This window comes from Falco punctatus (assembly GCF_963210335.1).
Source record: "Falco punctatus genome assembly, chromosome: 4".
NCBI classification, from domain to species: Eukaryota; Metazoa; Chordata; class Aves; order Falconiformes; family Falconidae; genus Falco; species Falco punctatus.
Window position 1 is genome coordinate 38,631,458 of NC_137583.1, and position 25,700 is coordinate 38,657,157.

At 41.8% G+C, this 25,700-nt stretch overlaps 1 protein-coding gene across 4 annotated transcripts in view; it reads left to right on the forward strand.

The window, feature by feature from the left end:
* CLUAP1 (clusterin associated protein 1) overlaps positions 1–25,700 on the forward strand; it is a 71,497-nt gene that overhangs the window by 37,799 nt on the left and 7,998 nt on the right. For all 4 annotated transcript variants that reach the window (XM_080383561.1, XM_080383564.1, XM_080383563.1 and 1 more), the window contains exons 9-10: positions 11,798–11,870; positions 20,225–20,332. In XM_080383561.1, coding sequence (XP_080239687.1) covers positions 11,798–11,870; positions 20,225–20,332 — 181 coding nt within the window. The remainder of the gene's footprint in view (positions 1–11,797; positions 11,871–20,224; positions 20,333–25,700) is intronic.

Below are 25,700 nucleotides of genomic sequence, written 5' to 3' on the forward strand. Positions count from 1 at the left end.
TTTGGATGATAATTTCTTCAGTCACTGCAAACTGACCTCAGGTTTACATTACAGAATTGTACATTAATTCAAATAAATCCCATATCCAACCAATATTGCTTGTAAGCTTGATACAATAAAAATGGAAGACATGAAGTGAATGCTCAATGAGCTGTTATTGAGTTATTATAATTCATACCTTCCACAAAAGCAAATAGGAAAATGGAGAGGACTTGTCATTATGGTAAACTTGCATTGTATCTAATGATGAATAAATTTGATTCACAGGTTAAAGTCCATCCTCTGTCATGTGATTTTAGGCTGTAGTGAATTCCTGCGTTTTTTTGCTGACTTGAAGCTTCTTGTATGAAAGTACTTTAACTGGAAAATTCTGAGCAGAAAGTGTTAGTCTGGGTCTTTTTTTTGTTGTTGTTGCTTCTTTTTTTCTTCATTCTGTTTAAATCATCTTCCAGCACTGAGAGAAATCTAAAGGCCTGTGATCTCAACTAGCCTTGTGTTGCAATCTCTGTCAGTGCCTTATCAATGCTTTTGTCTTCTGTCTCTTCACCATCCTCCATCCTCTCAAGCCATGCCCTGTCGTAAATGGTCACGTAAATCCTCAATGGTGTGCTCAGTGCTGTGTTTCCTCTAATGTTCCGTTTCCTTAGCTCTGACCTGTGGTTCCTGTATGGTTCAAGAGTATTTCTTACATCCCCTTGGGACCTTTGACTTCAAGCCTTTAGCCAGCTTTATTGAATCTGTATCTTGCTGAATCTGAAAGGAAAACCTTAACCTAGTGTAATCATGCTAGATGTGCCTGTAGGAGGATTCCTGTGCTGCTTTAACCAACTGAAACAGGCGTTTATGGTGGTGCTTGTTTTGGTGAATCATGACAGCACAAAACTCCTTGCGCTCAAAATGACCCAATTTATGTGAATAATGAGGCAGCTCTTGTCGGTGGTGCAGCAAAGCATGCTGTAGGAGCTGTGTTGGGAAAGCAGCAGAAGCATTTGGTATATGTTGTCTGGTTTTTTGGAAAGGCTTCTCCATATTTATGGTGCCTTTTTCTCATTGCTGTTGAGCAAATGGAGCTAGTCAAGGGAAAAGGTACATCAGTCTGAAAAGAAATGATCCGTACTGTGCAAAATGCACATGAAGGTGTGGGGAGAGCTGGCTGGCCTAAGAAGTAATGGAAATAGGGGGCATGTGTGCATGCAAGAAGGGATCCTAATCATCAGAGCTTCGGAAAGAGGGAGGAGCGGTGGGTCATGGAGTAAAGGAAGATTTGAAGCCTTGTTGACTCCGGAACTGGCAGAGCTCATAATGAAGGGGATGAGGTTGCACAGAGCTGGACTGGTATCCTTTCTGTGAGCTTTCATGTAGCTTATGTCAAATTCCTTGAATTGCCATGCATCCTAATATATAGCCCAAAACAAGTAGAGTACAGCAGTGGAGAGGAGTATTTGAGGTGGAAAGTTTTGGGTGGGTTTGTTGGTTTATTTTAATAGAAAAACAGTCAAAATACCTAAATAACTTTTAAACCTGCTTTCTTGGTCACTGATTCACCAATTAATTCTTTTCAAAGCAAAGTTTGCTATAGCATCAGACAACATTGCTCAAGATTTTGTCCAGCCCAGTCTTGAAAGCCTCCAAGGACAGAGACTGTGCGGCCTCTTTGGGCAAGCTGTTCACTATTCCACTGTTCTAAGGAAAAACGTGTAATGTGTAGTCACAGAAAAAAGCGGACTAACCTGTGCAGAAAGCTTTTATATTGCATCAAAAGTTGCTCAAGAAACATGCTACTAGGAGACTTACTTATTTACTGTATGAGAATAAGAGGGCAAAGCTGCAGAGGGATGCAAGGAGAGTTCATACAAAGCATTAATATGACATCCTAGTCTATAGGCAGGTCAGAAACCCCATTCCATAGTGCAAAAATAAACAATTAGCGTGCTAGAATTTGTCTCTCTGAGCTCATTTGCTCTTTCTGTTTAGTTCCTTCCTTTTGAGTTCCCAAAGGGAAGGTATTAATGTCTAGGTGAGACCTTCATGCGTGGTCTGCTTCTTCAAGAGGAACAGTAACTGCTCTGCCTTAAGTCTCAGGATGCTACCTCGCAACTTCATGTTAAGTGTGCTGTTCACTTCAACTCCAATTTATCTACTTTGCAAAGTGGTTATTGCAGCATTTGGGCTGGATGTGCTGAAGTCAGAACTTGCGAAGTCCTTTTGGAATCTGTAGAAAAAAGTGTATGAGATGCATGTTAAACCAATCTAATTTTAAAATACTTGTTGAGGATTGCATTACATCCTGTTACCTTAAGCGCGTTTTTTGAGTACACGTCGCTGTCTGGTTTTGTGTAGCCTGAGCACAGTATCATTAAGAGCCGCTGCCTTAGAATGGGATCGTTGTAGGTACCCTAAGCCATAAATTGCATCTTTTCCTGTCTCTGCCTTCTGCTACTCATATGACCCCATGCAAAGGCTCAGCTGGGCACCCTGTTCCTTGCTCCTTTTTCCCACAGATCCCCGATAGCAGTTACCTTCCTAAAGACTATTCCCTAAAACAAAATCACCGTAAGAGCCCATGCTAGATTTATTTTTTTTTACTATGATAGCTTTCCTTTATGATTCATTTCATTTACATTAGAAAACATTTTAGCTTTTCTCCTAATTTTTATGATTGCATGAATGAAGTTAAGTTAATTAACATGCTTTTCCTTAAGAAGATAGACCTTTCAATAAACTTTGGAGTTATTTTTGTGACTTCTGTTGATGGAAGTGCACTTCAGTAGTGATCTAACGGATCTAATTGTTAATTTTGGTAAATGTGATCACTGGAGTTGGTGTGTCACAATTTCTTGGGGGAGGATGATATGTTCTGTGGCACCTGTGTACTTTGAATGGACCAACATGAGTGCTCTTTGGTCTCTTTCTACTGAGCCTGCCAAGCTGGATTTGGTGTTTCACTTGGATAAGTGCTATTCTGTCAGCTTGACTAATATTTTGCCCCATTTATTGAAGTACTTTTACTGTATCTAGTACAGTACTCTTAGTGAACAATTCTTTCACAAGAAGCAGCAAAATGCAAGGTTAGCAGGGCTTAAAGCAGGAAAAGAATAACCTAGAAAGACAGAGTCACGTTGTGAAGTAGTGTAAGTTTTGCAATTTTTCAAAATAATTTGATTCTTCTGAAAATAGATATCAATGACAGGTAATGTTTAGCGTGGGCAGAAGAAGTTTCGACATTAGAGAAACCCAGCTTTTTCTGAAGAAGGAAAATGAATCAAATTATTAATTTAAATTAATGACACTACAGCAGAGATTAATCCAGTCTCCTTCAACTGGCAGTGGTGGTGCCAGTATTATGATAACAGTTGATGAATTTCTGGTGAGTATCAGTTAAGTGTATAAAATACTCAAGTATGCTTTAGATGTGTTTCAGTGGAAATTATTACTGCAAAATGACTATTAATGATGAGAGGCAATAACTGTTTCAGTGCATTGAAGGGAGGGGAAAGATGGGAGTAAGGAGAATAAGGAGACAGATGGTCTTATAATAGGGGTTGATGATTTTCAATTCATTAAATGTGTGTTCATCCACTGGAAGGATGACCTCTATAAAAGTTTAAATGGCCAGTGGTGATGGCTTTCAGATGCTCCTCAGGCCAGGCCAAAATGGTAAGGATGCATAAATATCTGTAAAAGCTAAGTATTCATTAGCATGAACATTAATGAGGGATCCAGAGAATCTGCTAGAACAAGGTCATGTTTTCTTTTCTGGGGCAGAACTCTATTTGGAGCAGCATTTGTTTGAAGACCACATTCTCTAAAGCACTGTACTTCACCTAATACTGGGGGTTTGAGGGAGTCTGCTGCTTCTGTGTTCGTCAGAGAGCCCTGTCACAGAGACAGCACTTCATAATTACTGAGGTGGTGTCATCAGGTAAAGAAGAATAACCTCTAGATGCAAAATCTATCTCAGTGCCAGAAGGCCAGAGTCCCACTTTGTTGCTGGCTCTAAGTAGCTGCAAGCCAGCTTCTCTGTGGTTCTACACTGTTTAGTGTGTGCAGCGTCATGTGATATGGAAAGGAAATCTTTAATTTTAAGTTTTGGTAACTTTTGTAGGAAAACAAAAGTCCCAGTCAAAAGACTGTAGACAAGAGATGGGAAACCAAAAGACCACTCTGGTCATATTGCCAGCTGTGACTTGGTTTTGTCTTTTTTACTGAAGTGGGATGGTCTGTTAACAATAAGCATTTAAAAGTTCAAGGTTAAAATGAGTATTAGTTTATGCAGTGTGATCTGTGTTGTTTCATAGGTCAGCAGTTTGTCCTCTGATCCTTAACCACCAACTCTCAAAGGGCTCATCACCTATCAGAAGGCAATGTTCCGCACATTCAGAATGCTTTGCAGAGGGAGCAACCCCTCCTCATCTCCCAGCCTGTCCTTTCTAGAGCACCTATATTCACCTAGTGCAATCGTCCAAACATGAAAGCTGTCTCACCACATTTCTGTAATCCTGATGGGATCAAAGCTATGCACCTATGCATCTTCTAACTCCCCCTGTTTTGTTTCCTGATTGTATGTACTTGTGTTGGGGCATTTGAGTGGGATCCCGCTTGTGATGCCATCACAGGGAACATACCAGAGCTTCCCCTTCACTGTTTGCTGTGCCCCTGTTTCTGGTCAGGCTATCACTATCATCATTATTCCCTGACAGACCTAGCCTGAAGCCCTCCTCATAGGTTAGTGAGCCTGTTGGTAAAGAGTCTTCTGTCCCACTTTTTCAGATGGATCTTCTCTCTTTCCCATAATCTTCATTCCTCAACAGAATAAAAAGGAACAAACCCCGTAGCATTGCAGTCACTTTTAGTCAGGCATAACTATAGCCATGTTCCAATTCAAATAATAAAACTGGACGGGAATGTAGAGCGAGGTATTTAGTAGTAGTTCAGCATGATAGGAAGTGTCATCTACTATTCTTTAAGAACAGTTTCAGGTTAGTTGGTACCTCATGCTATCGTGAACCTTAGCTGTGCAACCTCAGTGATGTGTTCACTTACCTTTCTGTTGTAGCTAGCAGGCTTCCTCTTATTAAAAGTGCTGTCACATTCTCTGTTCAGGCACTGCACAATTTCTCCTCATCCTTATATCTCACCCCTGCTGAATGAGTGGCAACACTCTATTATGAAAAACAAATGTCAATGTGTGCGTGTACCAAGAGCTATTCTCAGCCGCTTTGTTCTATAACAAAGCAAGAAGCAGCTGCTGAGATTAATAGGCAAGGTGAAGATGAGGTGGTTCAATCCATCATCAAAATGGTTTGCTTTAAGTGTACTATAGAGCAATAGGTTTACTGCTATTCTCTGACAAATCACAAGGAAAAAAAAATGCAGAAGGAAACATTGTTTTCCCTTACTAAGATGAAAAGGTTATACATAGAGCACAGATTTCTGGGATTGGGATGATGCCTGAGAACAGAAGGCATAGCCTAGGCAAAAATTAAAATGCCAGCATCCGAACAAAAAAAAAGAGCGAGCTGCAATTGTCCCATTCTTCTATACCTACCCCCTTCCTATTTTTCCCACTTCTTTCCCTTTTGTTTCTCCTTAGTGGTAACCATGTTGTCTGCCAGCTGGCTGCAGGGCGCAGATTCTTTATATTCAAAATCCTGCTACTGTTTTCTGCACAACCTTCCCAACAGAAGTTTGAGTTTAACTTAGAAACAGCTGACATGTTTCAAATGATCAAATACTGCACCATTTTATTCTTTCTGATCTTGAGCCTTTTAGACTTGCTGCTTTGCAATCTGCAGGGGCAGAGTTGTCTTCTATCTCCTGATTTCAGCAGCTTGATGTCATTAAGCTAATACTTAGCAGCATTAGGGGTATCATAAGGGACTGGCAGGCAAGAAACCGTGTGGCTTATTGAAATCCTGGATTGCTTGCCTCAAGGCAAGCACCGGGTTGGTGGCAGAGCTAGTTGTCTGTGAGGCTGCTGCTGGAGAATATTCTCCATGGTGGTATATTGGCCTCTGATTAAAAACAAAAAAGCCCCAACCAATCTCCCCCATCCCAGACCCTGCACACGGTTGTGTGTAGTTTGCATGTCGTTGTAATTGCATGCTGTTCAGTAATTTTTCTCTTAAAGAAATTAGAAAGCATAGTCAATAAATGAAAAAGCATTTCTCAGGCTCTGCTTTTCCATAGTTTTCTGTAAAAAAATATTTTCAGAGTCAACTCCCATTTACCCTGCTGCAGGAACTCACAATTGACGTTTTATTTGTCTGAAGAGCAATAGGTTAGATTATATTAAAACATTCTGCCAAACAGCCATGTGTTTTGTTCTATTGCTGTTTGGAATGCCAAAGACTTTCATAGTCAGATGTGAGATGGAAAGCCATCTGCCTTGCCAATTAAAGTAGACTGAGATACAGAATATCTGTATTGTTCTCGTTCAGACTCCGTTCTGCAAAAAATATACATTTGTCTTTAGTGCATTCAGTGTGCTGTAGAAGACCGGTAACTTTCTTGCTGAATTGGGCATGAAAAAAGCACAGTTGATTGTAAACATAGGTGAAACTTACTTGTTTTAAAAGCCTTTGTTTGTCCTAGTATTTCAACAAAAGTATTCTTTATTTCCTGTTGCTGCTGTCTCTGTATAGACTGTTTGCTTCTGTGTCACAATATAAGGTGCCTGCTGAGGGAGGCTGATGACATGACAGGTGACTAAGGTGAACTGAGCCCTGATTCTAAAAGACATGAATAAGTTACTAGGAATGAAAAATAGTTCTGACTTAATATAAGGAAACTTTTTCACCATTTGGATAGTCAGGTATTGGAACAGGTTGCCCAGACAAGTTGATAGGTCTCTCTCTCCTTGGTTGTTCTAAGCATTAGCAACACAGTCCTGCCTTGCTGCCCATTTCACTAAGCTGTCTGCTTTGAGTTTGCGAAGTGATTGATTTGATTACTCATTAAAGGGCAGATTTACACCTAGAAAACGCTGCATAATGTATGAGAGAGAGAAAGAAAAGTTCCATCTCTGCCTCTAAAGCAGGATTTTCAGCCTCAATGATCTCTGCTGTCCTGAAAGGTCTGGGAGCTCCCTCTGACAGGGCAGGTTGGCTCTGGGTTGTGCTAATTGGCACTTTAATTGCATTAATTTGATACTGTGATTCCACAGTGTATGCGGCCACTTTAATTTGGGTAAAGTTTACTTGTAGAGTAAGATACATGCAGCGTTTGCCTGCAGCATTTCAGCCTTGTTTGTTTACTGGAGAGACTGAACAGGGCACCTAAATGTTGGCTCCGGCTCGTACAGCATCCCGAGGTGCCCAGGCTGTTCCCTGCAGGTGCTTCACGAGGTCAAGGCTACACCTCTTGTTTCATGGAGCTGTCACTCTGCCACTCCGCACAGAAAGCTGGACTGTTGTCCTGTGTGGAGTGCTAGTCTGTTGTACGACGTGTATGTGTTGAAAGAGTATCTATGGTGTTACGGTCCGTCACGCCCTTAGCTTTTCTCCCTTGTCACATTTGAGAAGCCCTGGGTCACACAGAGGTGGCCAGCCTAAAACAGAACAGCATCTCTGATCAGCATGGTCTTGTTTTCACTGAGCTGATATAAATCGTGGCTGTTAAGTGTGAATAATGTGAAGTGTGGGGAGTGGTGTCTGCAGTGAAGGTGGAAGCCGCTGAGGCCAAAAGCTGCAGCCTGGTGACAGCAATCATTAAAAGCAGCAGGTAGAAAGAGAAGCTGAAACTACCACTGACTCTGCTGTTTATAAGTTGTCATTGGTTTTACACTCAAAATCTTAAACCAATAAAGCTGTTATAATTCTTTCACTAATTTAATAGAGCTAAGATTTCTCCATGGATTCTTTTAAGTAAGTATGTAACTTTAAAAAATTACATGATAAATTTCGTTTACTTTCTAGATATATGATCTGCCCATCGCTTCTGCCCCCTTCTTTGAAGATCTTGCTTGTTAAGGACTGTAAACCGAACTTAACTGATGCTATCCTGGTTCCAACTGGTCTGAGGCTGCCCTTTTGAAAGTTTTTGTTGCTGCAGGTTTTGATAAGCTTTTGCAGGGTGTAGTTTGGCAGCACAGCTGAGCTGATGGAGTGATGGGCTGCTCTTGAAAGGGACGATGTACAGTCCAGCAACTCCCTTGGGCTGACAGCAGTGTTTGACTGAGTGTGCATTGAGTGATTCAGAAACATAAACCAGTAGAAAACCAACTTTTTCCTGCCAGTTAAGTCTCTGGGCTGGCTTGCTACCAGCACAAGTAAGAGGCTAGAGGAAAGGGGGAGAAGTGGCTCGTATGTATGGTTAAACCATTTTCTTAGACTTCATTTATCTTGTATTTTGAGTTCATAAACCAGCACTGAAGCTGAAACAAACAGTACCCCATCTTCCTACCCCTGCTGTTTTTCCCACAACTGCGACATCTTATCCTCCACTGTGCCTGTCAAGAATTTGTGTAGCCGCATGCTGAACTGCAACAAGGAGTTTGCCTGGCTTAATTTTGTTTTGATGGATTAGTTTTCACCAGGTTTCTTATGTGTCGCTGCACAAATGCTTGCACCAGAGCGAGAGAGTGAAAAAAGGGAAGGAGCGAGCGGCCCGGGGTGCAGCGCAGGGTGACTGCTTATTTGACTGACTTTGAATTGCCAGCTACAGCTGTCTTAACTTGTGCCTGTAATCACAGTATCAGGCAATGATTATATCTGTACCCATTATTTCACTGATCTGTGGACATTTTCTGAGTTGCTGTGGTTTAACCCCAGCCGGCAACCCAGCACCAAACAGCTGCTTGCTCACTCCCCCTCACCCAGAGGGATGGGGAGAATGATCAGAAAGGAATGTAAAACTCCAGGGTTGAGATAAGAACAATTTAATAGGTAAAGCAAAAGCTGCATGCACAAGCAAGGAATTCATTCCCCACTTCCCATGGGCAGGCAGGTGTTCGGCTGTCCCCAGGGAAGCAGGGCTCCATCACACGTAATGGTTACTGGGGAAGACAAACTCCATAATGCCAAATGTCCCCCCCTTCCTTCTTCTTCCCCCAGTTTATATACTCGGCATGATATCATATGGTATGGAATAACTTTTTGGCTAGTTTGGGTCACCTGTACTGGCCGTGTCCCCTCCCAATTTCCTGTGCTCCCCCAGCCCTCTGGCTGGCAGGGCCCAAGGAACTGAAAAGTCCTTGATTTAGTTTAAACATCACCCAACAACAACTAAAAACATCAGTGCATTGTCAACATTGTTCTCACATCAGAGCCAAAACACAGCACTATACTAACTACTAAGAAGAAAATTAACTTCATCCCAGCTAAAACCAGGGCATGAGTTTATGAATTTGTCCCCATGACATTTGGTAGATGTCTTTTTTTTTTTTTTCCTCCCTGTAGATTTTCTTTGCCATATGCACTGTGTAGGCTGCAACGGCCAGTGAGGTTGAAATTCAGATGGCTGATTGATCCCTTCCTTACTCCATTGTTCCAAAGACATAGCAATGGGGAGGCTGTGTCATAAATGCTTGCTGGGGCAGGGGCAAGACTTGTTTAAACCACTGACCATCTTTAAATCTTAAGACTGACTGGGAGAAACCAAGAAACCAGATAGGGAGGACAAGGTAGGAAAAGAATATAGCAGCTCTGAGGCTCAGTCAGAAAATGTTGGGACCCACTGTTAGAGAGGGAGGTCTTGGGATGGGCATGTGCTACAGAGACCAAGGGAAACACTGGTAGCTAGGAACCTCTGAAAATTTTGCCTCATGTCCACATTCATTTTGACTTTCATCAGTCTTTAAAAAAGCTTTGCTAACACTGAGGAGGATGGAGAATGTTAATCATTGCAGTAGTTCCCCTTCTCAGAATTGAGCTGTGCAGATTTGCAGGCGGCACGCAGATGAGTTGTTGCTATGTGGAGGTCAGTTGTATCACGGTCAACAGCATGGACCAAGAGGAGGCAGGTAACCTTTATTGGCCCACTTACCATAACCGCACCGTCCTCAGCATCCTTGCATCTTCCCTTTCATCTTTGGTCACACTTTTCTGTCATTTGTTCCTTACAGAAGTAATTACAAAAGAAGGGCAGTTTCCTAAATAGGGTGTTAAAAATGTTCTGTATCTATATGAAACGTTATTAAGACATGCTTGTGCCTTTTCCTTCCTTGTTCTTGCAGATGGAATTAGCTTCTCCCTGCAGAAACATATATCTATGGTTTCAGAGATTTCAAGTTTATATTGTTGCAAGTTGTGGCTGGAGTGTGTCATTCAGTATGATTTTGCATCATGACCTTTCTGCTTTATAGCCCTGGAAGCTGCCATGCCTGCTTCACTTTTACAGTGTTACTCAGAAAAATCCTAGTTCAATCCACAGTTAATTAGCTTTCCCATCTACTCATCGTGCTTGACTGGAATTGAAGACACTAAAATTAGGAAAATGTGTGGCTAAATCCTTCCATCAGTAGTTTGCCACCTGTTTAGTATTGTTGGTTCTATCTGAATCTGATTGTATGCGTTCATATCTTACCCTCTCCATCATGTTTAGTTTGCTATTCACCATTAACTTTACCCAAATTTAAGCTAGCTGACATTAAAAAGATATTTTTATGTCTGATGCTGCTATTGGAATAGTGAACTTTAGCTCCTAAAGTTCAGTCTCATGGTAAGTTTGCTAGATTTTATTCCTAACTGGGTGGAGGACTTCATGAACTCAGTGAACCAATTGCTTTGTGGTGTTCAGCAATCAAATAGTCCTTTAGTCTACCTCATCTGTGATGTTCTGCAAGTGTATGCGTGCTAGAAGATTAAAATTACTCTCATCAGTTACTGTCTACAGAGCTAGCCATGTTTTCTTACTAATCCGTTTTGCTGAAATGAGAATGTCTGTCTTAACTGCCACTGCCCTGCTGCCATCAGCTTGCTTCTTCCCTTCTGGGCTGTCAGGCTTCTTACTCGGTTGACTGCGCAGTTCTTAGGTTTTTGAAGTCCTTCTGGGCCTTTTTGTAACATTTTCTGTTACCATTGGCCTTCTTTTGAATGGGTTGAGACTTGTGATTTGCTTCTGTTCTAGCACAGCGACCACTGCTCTGTCTGTCTTTTCCCCCTTTGCTCTGGACTGCATTTGTCATAACTTTATCATGCTGTCATTACAGTAGTGCTTCTCAGCATGCTTTTATCTAACAACCTGCTATATTCCAAAAAAGAAAATTAACAAAATGCCTTGTGACATCTTACTGTCACGGTTCTGCTTTGCACCCGAATACTATAGTGCGGTGTATGGCTCTACTTCTCCAGCTTATTGATAAGGCTTTTTGCTCCTATTTTGTTTGCATGCTTGGAAATGTGTGAATTTATTCTGATTTGGTTTGTGTGTTACGAGGCTGCAGTCATTTCACAAACCACTTCTGGTGTTTAGTGGAGTATTGGTTGAAAACAACTACCAAAGACTACTTTCCAAAGAAAGCTACTTGCATCCTGTAACAGCGGTAATTTTCTGTGGGATGAAGACAAATGAACTCATTTTCTATGTGATAAGTGAGGTTTCAGCCAGTGGGAATGTATGGTTGATTTTCAGTGCACTGTTTTACCTGAGTATATGCTTTCTATCCTGACCCTCGTGGGCAAAGTAGGAGCTCCCATAATTCAATTAAGACCTTTTTTTCATAAAATATTTCAATGATGACATTTTCGATTCTCATTCTACCTGTGAGTGCCCTCAACTGTTGTGAAAACCCTTCAATTAGCTACTTGACTGGGCAGTGTGGCAGCTTTCCTAATTCAGTTGTTTTCACCTCTTACAGGAAGCAGCAAACATGCTACGTCTCACCCAGAACAGGCTGAAGGAAGAGGAACAGCACCTGCTTAAGAGTGGAAGTAAGTGGCATTTCTTCACCACTTCTGTTAGCAGAGAAATTGTTAAGTACTGGCTGCTTCATGTTTAAGTATCCGCTTACACGCATGAAGCCGAGGGGACACGGGACAGATGACGGCGTCAACAGGCTATATTAGAAAAAGTGGAATTATAATAACTTGAAAAGGAAAACAGTGAAATAGGGAACCTAACCTCTGTGAAATGCTCCTCTGCCTTGTAAATTTTACCTGCGGTGCTGAGGGATGGAAACAGTCATCCACTAAACACACTGTGCAATTGCAGTGAGCAGATTTTAGGCTTCATTTTACTATTATCAACAATCTGTATGGGTTCCCTGTGGATACAGCACTTTTCCCAGCACGATGGGATTGCTGATGAAAGGATGATTTGCAAACAAACTTGGTTAGGTGATTCTTCTCAGCAAAATGCTTGTGTGTAGGTGAGTAGCCTCATCGGTTTGTGGGACCGCTCGGCTGCCTCATATTACACATGTGCTGGTGTGCCTTGCAAAACTGGAGTGTAATTTCTGTCCTCAGCAGTTAGCCTGCCGCATTGTGTGGTGTGGAGTTTCGTTCTTTGTTCAGACTAATTCTTTGTGATGTGTCTATCAGATCATAACTTTCACAGATGAAAATCTCTCAGCTTGAAATCCTCTTTAATATCACCGGTCTTCAAAGTAGGATCCATGTTTGCCTGCTTGCATTTGCTTGATTTTAGTGTACCTGCAAAATGTGAATGCAATTAAAATTGTGGGTGCTTTTCTTTTTTTTTCTAAACTTACTCTTAATTAATTAGGGTTCTAGCTGAGGATTAGGAGGGAATAATAACCTCTTGAGATTTTTGTAGAAAGCAAACCAGATTTTGCTCCTTTTGAGCCAAGCATCAGCAAAAACTTCCTCATTAATTACCTCTGTGAATTTAATATTGCAATATGTGCATTTTTATATGGTGCTGGGAGAAAACAGATTGAAAGCTAATTCACAGGATCAGAGGGGAGAGTTCATGAAAGCTGAAATTGAGTAAAGACATAAAAGTTGCATTTCACAGTTTGTTTGCTGGCAGAGATTTTCAGAGCAAGCTCGTGAGGTGAGCTGCCCATCTTTGATCTCCTTATGTCGATGCAGTAAAAAGTAAAGAATCTCTAGTTGAAGCATAGGGTTTTTGATATAAACTGCAAGAATGTGGAATTGTTTCAAGGATGTACTTGAGTGAAAAAGTCCAGGTCCTGCTATCTGACAGTTTCCAGGATAAATTAAGTTCAAGAGGAGATGAACAGCTATCATCGGTAATTAGCAGTGTGAAGTATAGCTCAGCTTGGAAAACTATTCTGTCATTTTGCATCTCTGAAATAATATGAACCTTGCCTTTTACTGAGTGATTTAACTGCCACCTAAGCACACATGATTATATCCTCTAATGACCTCTAATATTAACATAATACATCTTTATTCAAATACTTAGTGTCATAATTAGTAATTATTCTAGTGATAAGAGCACCAGGATCCTTGTTTTCAGTGCTGGCTCATTTATTGACTGTCCCATAACCCTGGAAAATCAAGTCATCTTTGTTGGCTCCAGTCTGCCTTTATCTGTACGCAGCGTGGAAGTCTGCAGAGTTGCAGAGGTGTGACTGAGACAATAAATTTGGTTCTCGGAGGCTGTTTCCCCAGTCACGAGCATGGAACACAGCTTCATTACTGCATGCTGTAAGGTTAATTTCTTTTATGTTGTAAAGCTCTCTGAGACCACGGTTTGCTAACATAAAATGATCAGGTACCAGACTCTGCTTTCCCCTCAGACCAGACCCCACTCTCCTCCTCTCATTTTTAGTTAAATTATGCACTTCATACAATTCAAAACCAAGAGATTTGCTTTGGTAAGAGAATGCAGAGGTTGGTGACTTAAATGGCATAGTGCCCTACTGGGGATATGTTTACAGAACGGTTACATTAATCCCGGGATTCTAGTCACAAGAAAAAGACATTTTTTTTCTTGAAAGGAAACAAAGGAACAGCAGCAGAAATGGTGCAGCATCGCTGAACAGCTTTGCCTGCCCAAATCCATCCAAAGGTTAGTAGTGAAATTCACACTAGAAATACGAAGCGCAATATGAGATGGAGTTTCTGCTGCAGGGGATTCCCAAGAGCCCTCCAGCCCTGGTCTGGCAGTTCGTGATTTTTGTCAACGAGTACTGTGAGCATTGTGTGTGTTGTGGGAAAAGGCATAAAGTGCTACAGGCATGAGCACTTAAACCTTTCACCAATGTCTGGAGATTCTACATGCTAAATCCTCCCTCTAGGACAGAATGTGCCCTGTTAATGGGATAGGCTTAAGGAAGAGTAAACAAGGGCTTTTCTTCACCGTCAGAAACATCTTTCTGAAGTAGGTTTTGGGAGGAAGAAATACTTCCTTATTCCACTTGCATTTTTGAGTAATGCTCCACACACACAGCAAAATGCTTTTATCCTAAGTTTTCTTCTATCTTCAGTTTGTCAAAAGAATGTAGGACTCTGTTGTCTGGGCCTTCAACCCAACAAATGTATTGTGCCTGCTCGCAGGACTGGCGAAGTAGACCCTGCTCTGACTTGGTCTTGCTCATGCAGCAGGTTCTGGAGACAAAGGGATTAGCTTCTTCCCCTTGCAGCTCGGCTCAGCGGAAGGTGGGCAGGCTGGCCTGGCATCTCCAGTGTCCTAAGACCCTCTGGATGAATCTTGAAGGTCCGGGGTGGTGGAATGAGCTTTGTTTGAACAGATTCATTGCTTTCCTACATAGAGGGGTAGCACAGGGCCAGCACCTCCTGCTAGGGAAAGGGAAGGTTCCCCAACTCTTGTTACACTTTGCCCCTGAGAACTGCAAAACAATTAATGAGGCTTTTCTAACAGCAGAGGCTGGAATCTGGTGATAAATTTGTTACCGTTAACTGATAAAAGTCAGCATCCATGTAAGCACTCTTACCTTTGCGTACCTTCCTAATTGATGTGGTTCTCTTATTGTCTGGATCCTTTGACCTTATCTCCTGCTAATTTGGTAAGAAGGGTTGCAAATTAACAATTCATTTCTCTGCAGCAGGAATTCTGGACAGCTCTCAGTTGAGTTTCAAGCTGAACTAATGCCAGAGAAACCTAAATTGTGTTTCTTGCAAAGAAGAGCTGTGGAATGTAGGTTGAACTGTGCAGGTCTGTGTTAAGGATACAGAAAACCCGTAGATATGTCATGGTACTTGCATAAAATTTGCAAAAATTTTAGTATCATTCAGAGACAGCCTGGTTTATTCTTTTGCTAGCCTATTTTGCAAATCATCTTTTATTTCTGACAGAGCATATCCATAAAACCACTGCACTAAAAAAAACTAACACTAATTTATATGAAAAAACATTCCTAAATTAAGTAAAGATGTTGAATTCTAGATACAGATCAAGCTTTGAGTATTATTTGCATGATGAAAATATATGCAATTAAGTACTTGCAGCAGTACAGAAATTTTTTTCTGATGACAGTTATGTTTACAGTAAGTAAATTGCTGTTATTTTTGTAATCTTTATTTTACATAAGATGCTCTTAGAGAAACCAATATACAGTGTGGTGTTTTTCACACAGCATGCTGCCCTTGTGCCGCATCCAAGGCTGGTGCAAGGTACCAAATGCCAACTGACTGAAACTCGGGGCTTGGTTTCCTTGTGGTTAACGGCACAGGGATGAGCACTGTGAAGGCTGTTGATAGAACTATTGTCAGGTGTAGATATGTGAAGAGTTGCTCTGATAATAGTTCGATGTGAGAGGAGAAGGCTAGGAAGTTCACTGGCCACAGCAAAAATTCAACATGTTTTTTCAGGTTCATACAAAGTTGAAAAAACACATTTGCTGAGAAAAAAGTAACAAGTGGAAAGGTTTCTAGACTGTAATACATTTTTTCAGACTAATCAGCTCATTACACTTCCAGATATTTCTTTCTCACTTTTTTACACGCTTTTTCATTTGCTTTTACTCACTTTCTTTTTAATTTGGGGTTTTTTTGGTCAATTTAAAAGCAGACAATATAGTTAAAAATAAGTAAAATATTTTGTTTTGAAAATCTAAAGATAAATGCTTTGAATTTTTCAGAATATTTATTGTATTTCTTTGGGATAATGCTATGCTCAGGATTTGAGTTCAGTTTGTGAAAATATTTGCTGTAAAACCACATTTTTTTGTTAACTGTCCCACTTTCTGGTGTGCTACTCTGGTCAGCCCACCCTGCATACTCCTGCTTGGTCTGTGAAATGAATAAACATCCACGTTACACAGCAATTTGAAATTTGCGCTACTTCAGTATTGTTCAGCAATAGCAACAGGATTAACTGATGTTCCTGGAGAGCTTCAGTTCTGCTTGATACACAACTAAAGTGTTTCCTTGGCCAGTTTTACTTGCCGAGCTAACTCACTCTTTTCTGACAGCCAAGCAAAATGTGCTTAGCTCTTACCATCTTGCTCAATTAAACAGAGCAAATAACGTGCTTTGGATAGCAAATTGCATGATGCTGCTGCAGTGAATCTCTTATACCCTTTCTGCTTCAGAATTGATGCCTTAAAATCTGACAGCAGATAAACAAAAAGCCCCATTGCAACAACTGTGGCATTTGAAATGTAGCAGTGAATCACTGGGCAATTCCCACTAGGGTGAGATGCCTGGATGGTATTGCTAATGCTCAGCACTGTCACCCGCAGAATGCTCAGGCCATCCATCTTCTTGTTACAGACACTTGGAACTCGTCCACAATGGTCTTGTGTTTTGCTTGTTAAATAATGGCAAATTCATGTCCTAATTTAATAGTACTTTAATGGATTCTTGGCTTTTATGATCATTAGAAATAGTTATGGTCGCCAAGTAGGACCTCTCTACAAAATAGGCCAAAAAATCACTACTTATTCCTGTGCCAAGACTACAAATCCCAGTCTAAATGGAGCTTGTCATCACGAGTTATTTTTAATTGTTTCAAGTGACAGAGACCTGTTGTTCCCCTGGGCTGTAGTTAATCATCCTTACTATTAAAAATGTGAGCTTGGATACTGTAGCAATAAACCATTTTAAAATGACCAAGCGAGGTAAGAAGGTGTGCTTAGACCTACCTCTGCAACCTGCTGGCTGATGTTTGTTGGTATACAAATATATATGCCCAGGTTTAGTATACCCAGGCCTGAAGATCCAGGCTTTCTGCTGAGGTTGGCAGGAGCCACAAGTATCTGGACCTTGATCAATAGCTCTCAGTACCAGGATGAATTGTGTTTGTAGAGGTCAGACAAAGCATCTCAGTTTTGTGCTAAAGACAAGGGATGTTCCCTAGTGAAATTTATATATCAAAGCTTTTCTTTCTCATCAGATTGCAGAGCTGCAAATACATAGCGTTCAGGCAGATATACAGCCTGATGCTCTTGAATTTGGTGAGACAAGAGTATGGATTTGGTAGAACTGAGGCTTTCAAGTGGGCACTGAACTTCACTCTCCCTTTGGTCACATTAAAATGCCAATCCACCCCCTGTTTTTCTCCTGTTCTAAAATTTCATGCTATTTATTAAATGGATTTTATTTTGGATCAAGTGGCTGTCAGTTGCCCACTTGACTTTTTTGATCATTTTTTTTGCCAAAACCAACATCCCGCTGAATCCAGTAATTGCTATGGAGCCAGTGCCTGTGTTTTCAGAGCAGTGGGTTTTATTATGAAATTGAACATGCTAAACCACACTTACATCTAATTCTGAAGCATATCAATAAACGATGTCCTTTGTGCTCATTATCTTCACCACAGTAACTTCTTATTTTACAGTTGGATACATTTACTTGAATATTTATGCAAACTAACAAATCTGTAATGAAATCACTGGTAAGTTATTAAATCGTGCTGGTCCTTCAAGCGTTGCAAATTACCAAAAATTAAATCATTTAAATACAGCATTATCGGTCCAGGTATCTGCTCTGGCTTTTGCTGGAAACAGTAGGTGTGCTTTGGAACAAACAACACATGTTCTGAGAGCAGTGTTTTTCAGTTGTAACTAGGATGTACATTTTGTCGCCCAACTGCTTTAAATGAAACTAATTTAGTTGACTGAAACCCACCTTTATGAAATGGAAATGTTGAACCATAAGGCAAGCGGAGTCTGAAATACCAGTGTATTCTCTGTCAGGTAGTCTGAGACTTTGCCAGTATTCTCCGTGCGGTAGAGTAAATCACAGCAGGGGGAAAATGGGCCAGAGTTTATAGAGTTGTTCTGCTGATTACCTTTTCATAGTAAAAATACAGGAGCTTGTTAAAATACCAGCCTTAAGCTCCAGTAAGCTGCCGGTGTTGGCCTAAATTTGGGCACATGGATTGCTGAATAGCAGTTTGTTGCAAAAAGTCAAATAATCTTCATGTAAACCCATGCAAATCTCATAAGCCAGGTCCATTAAAATGTGTTCTGTACTCTGTGTACTAGTACGTGGGAATTTGTAGTAATATGCTTTATTTTTTTCGTTGGTTTATGCTGATACTAAGCACAGAAGACAAACCCTGAAAGGGAGGAAATGCTGCTGAAAAAATGTATATATTATATATAAAAAAAGAACAAAACCCCCACAAAATAAGTATGAGGGCATTTAGTGGTAGCAGCGAGAGCCACTGCAGATGAGATAGTCTTGTTCTTTAACATACAGAGCACAAACCTGGATCATTTATTTAGGCTCCACGTGGCTCTTCCCAAGGAGTTCTCCTGGGCAAAGGCTGAACAAAACCTCACTTTCCTGAAAACCAGATGAACAGAGACAGTATTCGGGTCACACAGCAGTGAGCGATTCCTTTGCTTGCCAAAGAAGAAAGTGCAACACAAATAGAAATTGTGGCTAAGATTGCTGGAGCCAGGTAATCTTGCCAGGGTATCAAATACATCCCTTGCCATTATATTTTGTCATTAACTTAATATTGCAATGAAAAAGTTGATGGAGAAATGTCTAATATTTTTATATTGTCTGATAATCAAATATTGCAAAGATGTGTCAGCTCATTACTAATCATAATTAAAGCAGTTATTTCCGTTTTCAGCTCAGACATGTGTAATTAAATGTACCTGGGAAAGAATCGCCTATTTTCTCTAAGTAATGAGCAGCCATTGTGGCTGTGCTGGGTGCTGACCTCGTTGCGGGGACCTGCTGGCTTTGTCACAGCCCTGCGAACTCCTGCAGGGTGGCCACCACGCAGTGTCAGCTCTGAGCTGGAAGATCGGCTGGTGTAGGGGGGCTCATCTCTCCTCGAGCGAGAAGAGGTCACAGGGTGACAGGAGCTGAGGATCTGGCTCACGGATTGAATGTTGGAAGAGGGAAGTAAATAGCCACCAGCGGGCAGCAGGTGGGAAGCAGAGCTTGGTCTTGGTGAGCCAAGGAGGCTGGCATGCAAGCAGGCTCCATGACCAAGGAGACAGGGATAGAAGGATCGTGGGGCAGAAGAACACTTGAGCAGAGCAGAGCCTGCTCCAAACTTTCCACCCGCTGTTCTACTTCAGAATAGGCTCAAAGGAGAATCAGTTTGGTTGATCATGGATGTCACCCTCAAGGCAGGACTTGTACAGCTGGCACAGAGAACAGCCTGCCCTTTTCTTTGCAGGAACTTTTAAGTATCTGAAGAGTTTTGTCATCCTTTCAAACATCAGAAGGACCTATCTAAGTCCTTCAGGTTTGTTCAGATTTGGTGACTGGGGAACTGGGAGTATGGGACTAAACAGGCTTTAGTTTGGATAGAAAGAAGAAAACAAAGGCAGATTATGAAAATACTTGAAGTTCCTGCATGTTGGGAAGCTTTCCTGTCTCTCCAGGTGTCTTGGGTTTGCCTGTAACTGCTTTTATTTGTCTGGGAGTGTCTCACTGTGCTCTTCTAACAGCTACGATTAAATGAAAGGCAAACAGTCTAAGGGGACAGTTTTTTATATTGTTTATGTCAGGGTAAAAGACTAGGAGATATATTAAATACGACCACACTTTCCAAATGCTTTTAAAAGATTCTCTTTAAATCAGTTGCTGAAATAGCACCTTCTGACTGTACACACGCTCCGTGCCCAGAGAGTGTATTTAGAACAGCACCTTTACAGTACAGCCTGAGGGTTGTCCCAAGACAATTGTTTATATTGTTTGCTTCTTTGGCACTTGCATGTAGAAGGATGCCTTAATTAGGATGTGGGTGTTACCTGTTTCCCTGTGCTCATCAGTAGAGCCAATGCTCTGTCTGAGGCTGCATTTTTAATTAATCTTGGACTTCACAAAGGTAGAGACTGCTAGCGTCTCTTGTGCCAGCTGCTGTTCAGAGTTGTGGGTTGGTTTCAGTGATATTTATCCACTGTTTTTGTTTTAACCAGATAATGATGATTCCGATGTAGAGATTCAAGAGGATGAAGGATCTGACAGTGAAGTGGAAGACAGGCAAATCATGAAGCGGCGCGCCACCATGCAAACACTACTGCAAGGTATCTTAACCTTTCCTCAGTTGCCTGTATTCAGAAGGATGTGCTGGAATTATCTGAGTAACCTTAAATGTAAGAAGACCCAGCTGTCATTCAAGGATATTGGCTCTGCTGAGTTCTCATGAGCTGTAAGAGGACAGTGTCTTGTGGAGAAAGCAGTACTTTGAGGGGGAGCAAATTAAGGATTATACTGAAAAAAGCAGAATGTGTTTTGGTATTGCCTTACAGATTCTTCAAGTAGCTTTATACAAAGCTGTGGAGAAGTAATACCATTTCTCCTTGCAAAGCATTTATTTCCCTTTAGCTGCTGACGTTCATTCTAGTAGAGCCTTCCTCAAAAGGAGACCTTGAGCAAGTCTATAAAGCCACCCGCATTGACACAGTCGTGGGTGTGCACACCTGAGTTATTTCTTTCAGGGAAGGACATCTGGCTTCTGCCACTGTTTTTGTGGAGCGGGACTGCAGCTTCTGGCTGCTGATTCCACTAGAGCCCTGGTCAGAAGCAACTCAGAGACTTTACTGTCTGAGGGTCTGTGTTTCACTTAGGTGGAAAAAGAAACCTTCTGCTTAGTCCGTAGTCAAGCAAAATGACAACAAAATCAGATTAGTTCTTCTTGGTGTTCTTGTTAGCAGTGAGTGGTTCTGACCATCAGCAAAAGCCTCTGGGATCTGGATGAAGTGCCTGTGCGGGTAATTTCATGTGCTGCTACTTCTGTTGGAACCTGTTACTTGGCTAAACCGCAAATATGTGTTTTTTCTGAGTTGAATTCTGCTCTCCCCTCTGACTGATACCAAAGCAAGAATCTGAAGTTCTCAAGTCAATATAATTCAAGCATTTTTATCCCCAGTTCCTCTGTTTTTCATAAAACTTCAAAATCCTTGATAAGTGCTAGAAATCCTAATATTCCCTAAGGGTTTTATTCCCTAAGGGTTTTACATTGCCATTTCTCAAGGCAAGGTTTGGACAGAGTTTTTAGAGCTTTGGAAATGACTGTGTAACTGTCTGTGATGGTTCATCTCAGAGGGCATCATAACCTAACGATGTGGGTACAGGCTGCAGTCAGAGTTAGCTCTTAATACCAGTTTTAGGAGTGAAAAGCTTTATTATAGAAATTGTAGATTTTGTTGCAAGTAGAATTTTTTCTAGGAAGAGCTTTGTTATCATTAATTACACTTCCTGGAGATTCAGCATTAGCTTGTCAGACTGAAGCAAGCAGTTCAAATCTCTGAGATGTTTTCTCTGCTGTGTGTAGGTCTCTTCCAGTTTTTAGTAAACTACCTCTGGCAGATAATTATCCTCTGACTTATACATCCTCTGAGTGTGCTGTTTGCTAACCACACAGCTGCCATCCCAATCTTCACTCTCCTTATCTCTGTGTAAGTCAGAAGTGTCCCTTAGCACTCTCTGCTCTTTTTGCCTCTCGCCTGCCGTGAACTACTGAAGGAGCTCCAGGTATGTTAAACTGCCCCTGAGGTCCTTACCTACCCAGAGGGACTGAGGTTGTGTTCCCCATCCTAACTCACAGCGCTGCAGTCCTACAGTGCTCTGCTGGCAGAAGTGGATACAAACATTGTTAAGACTCTTAAGGGAAGGATTGTGGCTCACATTTCTGCTTTGCTGAGGTTATTCATCATCATTTTGGGCAAGTTGCCCAGTTGCTCTAGCTGTAGCTACACTGTGAGATTAATAACAGGCTCTCTGTCCGTACCGCTGGTTCAAAAAGTCTATACTTTTTGTTTAGGAAAACTTGAGTTTTCTAACACTAACAACTCTGCTGCTGGTGTTAGAGTGAGCTCGCTCAGCCCTGCCCATTCTTATCCATCCAGAACATAGGAGCAAAAGCTTGGACTGTATCAAGACACACCAGTCAGGTCAAAGCTTGCCTTTGGGAGCTCCAGCCTGATGCAGAGTGCGTGCTTCTGTGACAAGCAGGCTCAGATCTGCACCTCTCCGTCTGGGTAAAGGGGCCCCTTTGGTCCAGGTCCCTCATCGACAGGTGGTATGTTTGACTGCCTGACCCTCATCAGCTGAAGTTCCAGAGATATGTCAAGGTCTGAGATAAATGTCAGGTGCATCAGCTTCTTTAGAAAACCAGGCCTGAACATTCGCTGGCTATTTGTCATTAAACACACCAAGAATCTGTACATGTTCTTCGGCACAGGTAGTTTGCATTTAAAATGCACCTAATAAATAAGGCAGCATAGCAAGAACATTATTTGTATTAATTACTGCATTTTTCCTTGACTTAAATCAAGATATTTCAATCACTCTCTTTTGAAGCTTTGTGTCGTCTTACGTGGTGGTGCTTCTAAGCCATGTTTGCTCTCAGACTAAGAAGAAATGGTCCACAGTGGTCAATTCCTGTAGCTGCTGTGATTCAGTTTTACATCTCTAATTTCCAGGTTATTAGTATTGTAAGATAAGACTTCCCCCTCTGTCTGTAATAGGTGGGCAGGTATTCCAGTGTGTTTTGCCATTATAAAGGCAAGGTTCTCAGGGAGAGATAATCTCTCTTATTAGGCCACTTGGTATAATTGAGAAAAATCAACACACTTTCACCCTCAAGAGTCCTTTCATCAGGTTTGTCTAGATGCAGCAAAATTCAAACTAAATGCAGCTTTGACAATATTGCTGCTCCTGTTTTTATTCTTTTAGCCAATTAAAAAACTTGAAGGTATCGGATTTAGTCTCCCATGGAGCAGAAAAGAGTGTTAGCTGGGGGAGACATGCCAGGCTGCTAGCTGTTGTGGTACAGAGAGAAAATCAAACGCTTATTCTCCAGGTACAAAGAGGAGTAGGCAGTAGCAGGTTAAGAAGGAAGCTGTCACGCACTGTGGAGCTTCTGTCTCCTCTGAGCTCAATGTTTCTGCTTCAACAAGACAGCAAACCCGGCTTTAGGAAGCTGGGAAGGCTTCTGTTCGAGGAGGGAGCGGGTGTGAGAGTGAAAATAAATGGCTGGGAGGACAGGCGCCAAGCTGACAGATGCTGGCTTACTGGGTTTGTGAAACTACAACCTGTTTTGTCATCACAGCACCATGATTACAGGCAAGTCTCCTCCTTGTTGGGGCTTATTATCATAAATCCATGTGTCTCTAATCATTTGCTTTTGTAACTTAGAGAATTGATTTATCGTCTATAACTTCTAATTTTAATATTGTCAATGTGAATAAAGATTCACATGCGCTGTTAAACTGTCTGGCAATAGGTAAGTGAGGCTGTTATGCAAATAAAATAGATGCCTGGACTTCCCTGAGGTTAAACCATGAGTTAGTGATGCTAAAGAATAAGGCTCTTGTTTTGTCAGAGCGCCAAAGAAAAAGCAATTCTTGCAATGTTGAAGGTCTTAACAATCTGCCCTTTGCTTGAAACAGGCCATAAACCCGTAGTTTGCAGCAGAATGGCTGTTCACGTGCAGATGAGGTGGGGATCAGGACGAGGAGAGCAAAGCCTTGCCCTAGGGACACAGAAGCTGCTGTCGGGTCAGGTGCAAGGTCTGTCTCCAGCACTGGCTGAAAGAAAATGCCTGGGGAAGAGTGTGGGAACTTCCTTCACGTTCCCTCCTGCTCTCAAACCATTTCAACCCCCATCAGGATTTCCTGAGCTGGATGTGGTTTCCACGGCTTTAGTCTAACCCTCAGTAGATTTATTTTTTTCCCTAAGAACCTGTCCAGTCTCCCCATGAATTAAAGTGGATTTTTTTCATCCGTGCTGTCAAAAGTGGCAGATTTTGAAGTGCTGTTATTACATGTGTATATCCATCTTCCCAGTCTCATGCATTTTAGCATCGTGAGGGTGTCTTCACTTCCCAGTGGTGGCGCTGGCTGATAGGATTGGCCATGGCAGACTGGCACCCACCGTGCCTGTGACAAGGTAGGCAGTGGAAATGCAACTGAATGAAGCAGAAATGATCCACACTTGCAGAACTGTGGAACTGTGCTTATCTGCAGTAAATCACCCTCTATTCCACACTGCCAGGATCTTTCAGCTCCTGTAAACGAATTATCTGAATGCTTTAGCTGTTACGGGTTTTTTTTATCATGTTGGTGTTAAGGGGTGGTTTTACGCTGTTTGGAGCACAGAGACCATTTCACTGCTGAGACAGTAACAACTTCAGCCACGTTTTGTTTTTGTTGTAAGAAGACAGCTTTATAAAACTCTGAATGTTTTTCAGCAAACAATCACTCCAAAGTCAAACAGTGAGAGAGCAGTTCTCTCAGAGCCTTTTGCCTTTGCAGAACTGACCCAGAGGATCAATGTGGTAATGACGTGCTGGCAGCCAGGTAGCGAGCCTACTTGCTACTGAATAGATAACGTTTTTGCCTGTGAAAGCCTGCACTGTTTAACATAGCAAGAACAAACGTGTCTCTGGATGCAGCAGATGACAATAAAGGGCTGGTTAAGAAAGCAGAGTGTACCTCGTTGGAGGAAATGGGACCAAGTACGCAACAGTCAAACCGGAGATGAGTCTGGGGGCAGAGAGAGTGTGGTCCCGTGTCTCGGTGGACGCGGGCTGGCTTGCCAGCACCAGCTGTTCCCATGCTGTAGCCAGGCCTGTGGGGATCCCCACTCCTGTACAGATGCATCTCACAGAGGCAGCGGCGCGGAGCAGCACACACCCAGAGCATGCTGATGATGCTGTGGTGGCAGACAGTGTTTTGAGATGATGATATTTAGCCTCCCTGTCTTGTTTCCTTCTTAAACTTGAGCTTGTGATTAATAAGTAGGAGCCAGCTAGCAAGACAGTAGGAAAGGGCCAGAGGTACCATGCGTGCTGGGGGAAAGGCTGCGGAGGCTGAATTAGCCCTTGGGTTTTTGTAGTCCTGTAGGGAGAATGGGAGTTTTGACTTAGTAGCAAGAAATCTTCTCAGGTGAGCTTACATGGTCCTGTTTCCAAATCCTTCTGTACAGCACGCAAGCTGAAAAGTAGAAAAGTCCTGTTCTCAGTGGAAATAGTCAGATTCCACTTGTGGCAATTCTCTTCCCTGCTTGTGGCCGCTTTCAGATTTCTGCTGCTGAATTTCTAGAATGTTTTCCTTCCCTCTAACCTCCCCAGGTGTGTAGAAACTGCAAGTGTGTCATCAGTATGCAGGGGAGTGGAGGGATTAAACTAGGAATGAGCAACAGCTGTCTGCTCCTTGTTGGATGTCTTGTTCACATTGAGTTCCTGTGGCTGTCACCTGCTTAATTTTTAAAAACACATGTTAAATAATTAGTCTATTTCTTCCCTTCACTGTGGTTCCTAAAGGAAATGACATCTCTGAGTCCAAGACCAAGAAATGTATGCAAGTGCATTTATGTTTGCAAAAACAAGATGGTAACAAAATTAGCAGGCTTTCTGAAAATGCTGCATTCTCCTCTGTTGTGGAAATG